At 39.0% G+C, this 8,361-nt stretch overlaps 1 protein-coding gene across 1 annotated transcript in view; it reads left to right on the forward strand.

Moving 5' to 3' along the window:
• Window positions 1-8,361, forward strand: part of MAOB (monoamine oxidase B) — a 155,898-nt gene that overhangs the window by 98,457 nt on the left and 49,080 nt on the right. The window contains exons 5-6 of the mRNA XM_007955610.1: window positions 4,859-5,000; window positions 6,975-7,124. Coding sequence (XP_007953801.1) covers window positions 4,859-5,000; window positions 6,975-7,124 — 292 coding nt within the window. The remainder of the gene's footprint in view (window positions 1-4,858; window positions 5,001-6,974; window positions 7,125-8,361) is intronic.

Below are 8,361 nucleotides of genomic sequence, written 5' to 3' on the forward strand. Positions count from 1 at the left end.
CAAAACTGAGCCATTGAAAACTCTATGGAGCACAGTTGTGTTCAGACATCTATGGAGTCACTATGAGTTGACATCAATTTGATTGCAACCAGTTTTTTAATGCTGTTTAACACTTTTATGAGGATACAATTTGTAATGTAACTTATTTTGTAATAAAATTGTGCTGTTTATTTTCAAATGCTATAAGTTTGATTTTCAAAATATAGTGCATATATAACTGGCTGCATTTATTTATAACTTTTTTTAATGAAAATTTTTATTGAGTTCAGTCAGCCATCTTCTCCCCAGAGAATTGTTAAGCTCCTTAAAGATAAGAATAATTATCCAGGTTACCTTTTGAGCCTAGAAATGGACTCACTTACATGGATTGGCTATGTGGGTTACCCTTTGAGCCTAGAAATGAACTCACTTATATGGATTGGCTCTCAGCCCAACATTAGAAAGACCTACATGCAGAACACCTACCCCAAGGCGATGCACTCACCTACTCCAGGGAGATGCACCCCTTGGATCAAGCAGTCTTGAGACATCAGAGAGGTAGCATTCACATACAGGGAAGGCTGGACAGATAGGAATGCATGGATTAGAGGGGCACAGGAAGGTTGTGGTCATGGGGAGGAGAGGGGAAGAAAGTTTCATGGTAATCAGTGCTATGAGGCCAGATGTGCATGAATCGTTGAATGTAAAACAAGTTTGCTATGCAAATTTGCACCCAAAGCACAATAATAAATAAATAATGCAAAAAAAAGAGTAATTATATTTATTTGGCATCACAAAGAGATGACTTTTCTACTTTAGCCCTGTCCTAACCCTGTATTTAGTGAATTTTCAAGTTTGTCATAAGACTAAATAAAGCATTCTGAGATTTTAGAAGCAAAAGAAAGTAATTTTCTAACTTCTTAAAGCAAGATATACGAGGTAGCATTTCTTGATTTTAAAGAAAGTAATCCCCATAATATTTTGTTCAAACTCAAGGTTAGTCACATCATTCAAAGACTAATGTGGATGATTCTTTCAGTTACAAAGTACTTTCCCAAAACACAAAATTATATTTACAGTGTGATCACAAGTATGTAAATACTTTTGTGAAAACCTAGACCTGGAAAAAATATGCCAAAATAAATCAATGATTATCTTTTGAGGGGCACAAATATGGAAAATAAAATACTCATTCTCTCATTTTCTTTTTACTTTTATGAACTTTCCAAATTTTATGTAATATGTGTATACTTTTCACGTAGAAAAATATGCTAACATTTATCCTTTAAAAAGTCAACAAGGCAAAGAATATGAAAATATTATTGTGCTAGTTTCCTTGACCTTCTTTCCCTCAGATATTGTTCTTTTCTTTCTTTTCTCATTGAAGTTCTCAGAGTAAATAAAATAAATGGTTGGGAATGGAGTGGCCCTCTCAAGAAAATTACTTTTATAACTCCCTCCATTTGAAACCATCACTATTTCTTTCCCACCAAACTGGCAGCAATAACAACTAGAACCATAGCAATATTTTTATGTTTAATATTGACTATCTAGGTGGCATGGTGCCTAAGGCATTTGACTGCTAACCAGAAGTCTGGCAGTTCAAACCCACCAGCTACTCCTCAGAAGGAAGGTTGGGTAATCTACTTCCATAGTGATACTGCCTCAGAAACCCAAAGAGGGGTCGCTATGAGTCAGATCAGACTCAACAGCAGTGAGTTTGGTTTGGTAAAGTACCAAAGTTAAGTTTTATTATTTATTACTTCTTTTACCATATCCCCCCAAATTCACCTATGAAATAAGGAACAAAAGAAATATTGTTATCAGGAAAGAGCAAAGAATGTTTTCACTTTAAAGTAATATTTTCAATTGATGTCTGGATAGTAGCTTTAGATGATTGTTGCTGTTGTTAGATGTCATTGAGTCGGTTCCACCTCATAGCCATCCTATGTATAACAGAACGAAACATGGCCTGGGCCTCACAATCACTGCTATACTAGAGCCCATTGTTGCAACCCCTGTCAATCCTTCTCATTGGGGATCTTCCTCTATTTCACTGACACTTTACTTTACCAAACATGATGTCCTTCTCCAGGGAGTGGTCCCTCCTGATACATTCTATGTTGTGATTATTACTGGATGTTTGTGGCTGATTTTTTTACATTTTGAGTTGTGCCACATCAGCCAATGAAAGTCCCAAAAACTTTGCTCCAGCCACGTCATTAAGGTCATCTCTACTTTGATGAGGGAGCTCTTCCCCAGTCATATTTTGAGTGCCTTCCAACCTGAGGGGCTCATCTCCAGCACTATATGTAACAGTATTCTGCTGCCATTCATAAGGTTTTCCTTGGCCACTTTTTCAGAAATAGACTGCCAAATGTATCTTTTTAGTCTGTCATGAAGCTCTGCTGCAACCTGTCCACCATGAATGACCCTGCTGGTATTTGAAATACCGGTGGCATAACTTCCAGCATCACAGCAGCATGCGAGCCACCACAGTACAACAAACTCACAGATGAGTAGCAGTTGTTTTAGATAGATGCTACAGATTGCCTCCACAAGCAGGTATGGGTGAGAAATTTCCATCCCCTCAATTATCAGAAGGTATCTTACAAAACTATTTCTAAGTCATTAAAGCATCATTTTGCTTGTTTAATGGTGAGGATTGTCACAAAAGTGTTAGGTTGTTAGGGCTTCAGACATCTCAATAACATGTGTTAGGTGAGAGTCTACAAACCTACAGGGTAAAGATATAATAGAGTAGAGACATGCCCTTTGGTGAATATTTGTGCTAATCAGAAAGTATTTTGAGATCTTAAAAATATGGGTTTTAGAGTCAGATATAATCTGGCTTCAAGTTAGATTGCTTAATGAGCTATGTAGCTACATATTAAATTTTCTGAAGTTCAGACTATTGACTTGTGAACTGGAGAAAAACAGTAGCTATTTATATGGCTGTTATGACAATTCAATAAGATAATAGCTTTAAAGACTATGGACTGTTGAAAGATTTCAGTAAATGGAAGACAGTGTTATTTGTTTCATCCATCATCAGCCTTACCAGTTGGCAAATTCTACTTCACATATAACCCTATTACCAGTACTCAAAAGGGCAGTGGTGGTTCACTGGTAGAATTCTTGCCTTTCACGTGGGAGACCTTTGTTCTATTCCTGGTCAAAACACTAGTCTTTCAGTGGAGGCTTCCATATTGCTATGATGCTGAACAGTTCCAGACTAGGCTAGAAGATTGCCACAAAGGGCTGGCAGTCTGCTTCTGAAAGTCAGCCAATGAAAACATGAAGGATCACAATGGTTTGATCTGCAACCCATCATGGGGATGATTACCCATCCAGGACTGGGTAGCATTTTGTTCCATTGCACATGGGCTCACCATGAGTTGTAGGCCAACTAGAGGCCTGCTACCAGCAGCAATACTAAAACTTGAAGGAAGCTCTATGACAAGTGTCTTTATTAATGATATCCCAGAGGGCATATTAGTGCTGGTGAATTTCAGGGTGTGCTAGATATAACTGAGTCCTTGGGATTGAATGAGATTGTTCACTTTCTGGTGTGCCTCCAGCTAGGATATAATATCTCTCCATCTACCAGCTTATCCCAAGCCAAAGTTCTCCCATCTGTACTCTATTGATCACTTTTTTTCCTTGTCCCTCCTTCAGTCTTGTCTTCCATTAGGTAGTAAAATAACAATAGAGACTATTACTAATTCTGAATTTGGTGCAGCACCTAGCATGTCCTCTGTACCTTTTGTGTGATTTCTAAATAGTGTTTACTTGACATTTTTCATCAATCATTCACTTATTCAATCACTCCACAGGTAATTATTGAAGGCTTATTAAGTGCTAGACACTATTTGGTAAAGGGGAAATGATGGTGAGCAAGAAACATAAGGTCTCTATTCTCCTGAGTTTATATTCTAGGGTGGGAGACAGTAATAATAATAATAATAATAATAATAATAAACAAACTACTAATCAAGATAATTTCCAGATAGGGAAAAGAGTTCTAAAGATACTATACCTATTGCCCTCAAGAATACCAGAGGGATGGGCATGTGGAAGTTGGTGCTAATTTTCATAGACAGATAACAGTGCATCTTTCTGAAGAAACATAAGAATAAGCAGAGAAGGTTCAGGATGAGATAAAAAAAAAAGGAAGCATGGGCTAGATCACTTAATGATATGAAGGTCATGGTACAAGTTCTGAAACTTATTCTGGTTCTGATAAGATACCACTGGAGGTTTTAAGCAGAGGGGTGAAATGATTTAATTTACACTTTAGAAAGAGCACCATGCCAGAGAGGGAGGTGAAAGGCATCAAACTTTTTGAGTGTAGTGAATAGATAACAGGGGAAAAGAGTGGAGGCAGGGAGACCAGTGTGGAGGAATTGTAATACTCCTGGCAAGAGATGATACCAAGTTGGAGGTGATGAAAGTGGAGAGATACGGTTAGAGACAACAGGATTTCCTAGGATTGGATGGGGAACAATGATGGAAAAAGAGAAAATTAAGGATAATTTCTAGATGTTTGAGTTTAGGAGCTGGATAAATTATTTGATGCCTTTTACTGAGATGGGAATCACTGGAAAAGAAGCAGATTTCTGGAGAGAAATGACGACAGCACAGAGCATGGGTACAAGTTGATTCTGAGTAAGGTATTTTGGCTAAGGAGGAAATAAATCCCATATACCAAAGTCTCTGATGTCATATTTTATACTGTTGGATTCTAATTACAATTTTCCAAGACTTGCCCAATTTTACTAAATGTAGCTAGGTAAATTTCCTGTTGAATAGTTGCCAGAGAATTAAGCTGCTGGGAATCCTGTAGTTGCCAATTTTGCTCTTGTTTCTTCCTGAGCAGATCTGCGAAGCAGCTTGCCACTCTCTTTGTGAACCTCTGTGTCACTGCAGAGACCCATGAGGTCTCCGCCCTGTGGTTCCTGTGGTACGTGAAGCAGTGTGGGGGCACAACCAGGATCGTCTCAACAACCAATGGAGGACAGGTACCCAGGCTTCCTCCCACCATTCCAACTGAAAACCAGCCACTGCCTCAATGGAAGATTGATATTACTGGGGTCATCCTTTAATTGTGAACTGATGAAGCAGGAGGCAGTTTTGTCACTGCAGCTCAAGGCAGCTCTTGTGAAGCACAATCTGTTGTTAAGTAGTACCTAATGTGAGAGCCTGGTGGCTATGTAATTATCAAACTAAGACTGCCTTTTTATGTAGTTTTTCAGTTTTTCATATGGATATTGTCTTACTTATCTAGTGCTGCTATAACAGAAATATCACAAATGGGAGTGCTTTAACAAACAGAAATTTATTTTCTCACAGTTTAGGAGGCTGGAAGTCTGAATTCAGCATGCTGGCCCTAGGGGAAGGCTTTCTCTCTGTTGATTCTGGATGAAGGTCCTTGTTTCTTCAGCTTCTGCTTCCTGGTTCCTTGGAGATCTCCAAATGTCTTGGCATCTATCTTACCCTATCACTGCTTGCTCACTTGCTTATTTAATCTCTTTTATATCTCAAAAATGATTGACTCAAGATCCACCCCCACACGAATCCTGCCTCAATAATATAACAATGACAACTCATTCCCAAATGGGATTACCACAAGCATAAAAGGAATTATAACACATATTTTGGGGGTACACAATTCAATCCACAACAATTTTATTTTTATCTGGTAAATTCATAGGAGACCATCTGAAGAACGTAACTTGAACACTTCTTGCAAAGCTCAAAAAGGAAGGTCAGAAATATATTTTCAATTTAAAAAACACACCACACATTGAATTTGTTCATTCACTCATTCATTCTTTCCTGAGCCCCAGCTTCATATAAGGCATTGTTCAGTAGGAAATGGATTAGAATTTTTAGGTGATGTTTGGCAGTCATTTCCCTTTCTTCTTTTTCTTCTTTCATTTTTATTTCCAGATCTATTTGAAATAATATATTTTAAAATATCTAAACTAAACATTTAGAAGGCAGCCAGCCCAACTGTGTTTGCACAATCATTCAGAGAACATTTGGAAGCTTTAGCAGAGCTCCAGGCAGGTGAGTGTAGTGAGTTGACATGACTTAGGTGATCACAGAGACAGCAAGTAACTGACCCAGGATGAGATGGGAAACCACCAGCAGGGAGTGGACGGGCTCAATGGAGCAGCAAGGTTCTGAGCCTGAGAAACCAGAAACATGAAAACCAGTTTAGATGTGCTTAGGCAAGTGGTGGCCCAGCTATAGGTAGAGCTTCACCACACCCAGCAGCCCAACAAGGATACAGAAAGGACATATAGCAGGGATTGTGACCAGACAGGTGGGACATGGGTGTCAGGCCGAGGAGGTCAAGCTGAAGTTGGAGCCTGGGAATTTGCAAGAGCAGAACCTAGAAACTGATTGTTAGAAAGCCTGTAACTTTGTCAAAAACCACCATAGTCACTAGCTAAAAAATGTTATAGATTGCATTGTGTTCCCCCTAACCTCTTTGCCTGTCGTTATAATTCCATTTGGGAATGAGTTGTCTTTATTATGTTAATGAGGTAAAATTAGTCTAGGCTATGGTTTGAGTCAATCTCTTACAAAATAAGGAGCAGATTAAGGAAGTAGAGATGGGGGAAGATTGTTGCTAAGCCACATGAAGATCTCCAAGGAACCAGGTAAGAAGCTGAAGAGACAAGGACTTTCCTTCAGGGCCAACAGAGAGCAAAAGCACCCTGAATTTAGCCATCAAGCTTCCTAAATTGTGAGAAAATAAATTTCTGTTTGTTAAAGCCATCTACTTGTGGTATTTCTGTTATAGCAGAACTAGAGAACTAAGACAGAAAATAATGGTGAAAAACATTTACTCACAAGCCAAAATGAAATTTTAAACATCTTGGAGTAAAGGTATGTGAGGGAATCTATCAATTTAATGATCTATGCCCATTCCTTTATTTCATAATCCAACTCTTGAGGTTTTTTTTTTTTTCCTTTCTTTCCAGGAGAGGAAATTTGTGGGTGGATCTGGTCAAGTGAGTGAGCGGATTATGGATCTCCTTGGGGACCGAGTGAAGCTGGAGAGGCCTGTGACCCACATTGACCAGACAGGAGAAAATATCCTTGTGGAGACCCTGAATCATGAGATATATGAGGTAACTGAGATCCTTAAACTAGAGGGAGAAGGCCAGAATCCCAGAGATAACTGTTTTAGTTTTAAGAACTGTTTTAGGACTGCTATGGCCACACATTAAGTGGCTTAAAACAACAGAAATGTATTTTCTCACAATTGTGGAATCTGGACGTCCAAAATCAAGCTGTTGGCAGGGCTGTGCGCTGTTTACTATAGGGGAAGATCCTACCTTGGCTTTTCCAGCTTCTGGTGGTTCCTGGCAAACTTTGGTGTTCTTGAATTGAAGATGCTTCATCCAAGCTCTGCTCCTGTCTTCATGTGCTTTTTCTTCTCTGTACCTGTTCTCTCTTCCTCTGCTTATAAGGACACCAGTCATATTGGTGTATTGTTGCTAGGTGCCATCAAGTTGATTTTTTGACTCAGTGAATTCATGTGACAGAGTAGAACTGCCCTATAGCGTTTCCTAGGCTGTTATCTTTATGGAAAGGGATTGCCAGGTCTTTCTTCTGTGGAGCTTCTGGGTGGGTTCAAACTGCTGAGCACTTAACCATTGCACAACCAGGGCTCCTTCATATTAGATTAGGCCCACCCTATACCAGTATGACCTCATGCTAACCTAACTGATTTCAACTTCAAAAACCTGATTTCCAAACAAGGTCACATTCCCACATACTGGGAGTTAGAATGTCAGTATAGCTTTTGGGGGGCCACAATTCAACCCATAATACCCAAAGCTTAAATAAAGCCAAGGATACTCCAGATTTCATAGATAGTCCTTTGTCAAAAGTTAAAAACTACCTCTATCTGAAATAAATGCCAGGAAGGACAGTTTAAAGAGGAATGGCATGGCATTCATCATCACAAAGCATGTTTCAAGATCTCTCCTGAAGTACAATGCTGGCAGTGATAGGATAATATGCATACGCCTACAAGGAAGACCTATTAATACAACTATTATTCAAATTTATGCACAAACCACCAAAGCCAAAGATGAGGAAATTGAAGATTTTTTATCAACTTCTGAAATCTGAAATTGATCCAACTTGCAATCAAGATGTTTTAATTATCACTGGTGACTGGAATGCAAAAGTTGGGAACAAAGAAGAATCACTGGTAGTTGGAAAATTTGGCCGCCTTGACAGAAATAATGCTGGAACTCGCATGGTAGAATTTTGCAAGACCAACGACTTGTTCATTGCAAACACCTTTTTTCAACAACACAGACAGTGGCTGAACACGTGGACTTCACCAGATGGAAC

This window comes from Orycteropus afer, unplaced genomic scaffold (genome assembly GCF_000298275.1).
Source record: "Orycteropus afer afer isolate SDZICR_OR568_19922 unplaced genomic scaffold, OryAfe1.0 scaffold00517, whole genome shotgun sequence".
In the NCBI taxonomy this organism is placed as follows: domain Eukaryota; kingdom Metazoa; phylum Chordata; class Mammalia; order Tubulidentata; family Orycteropodidae; genus Orycteropus; species Orycteropus afer.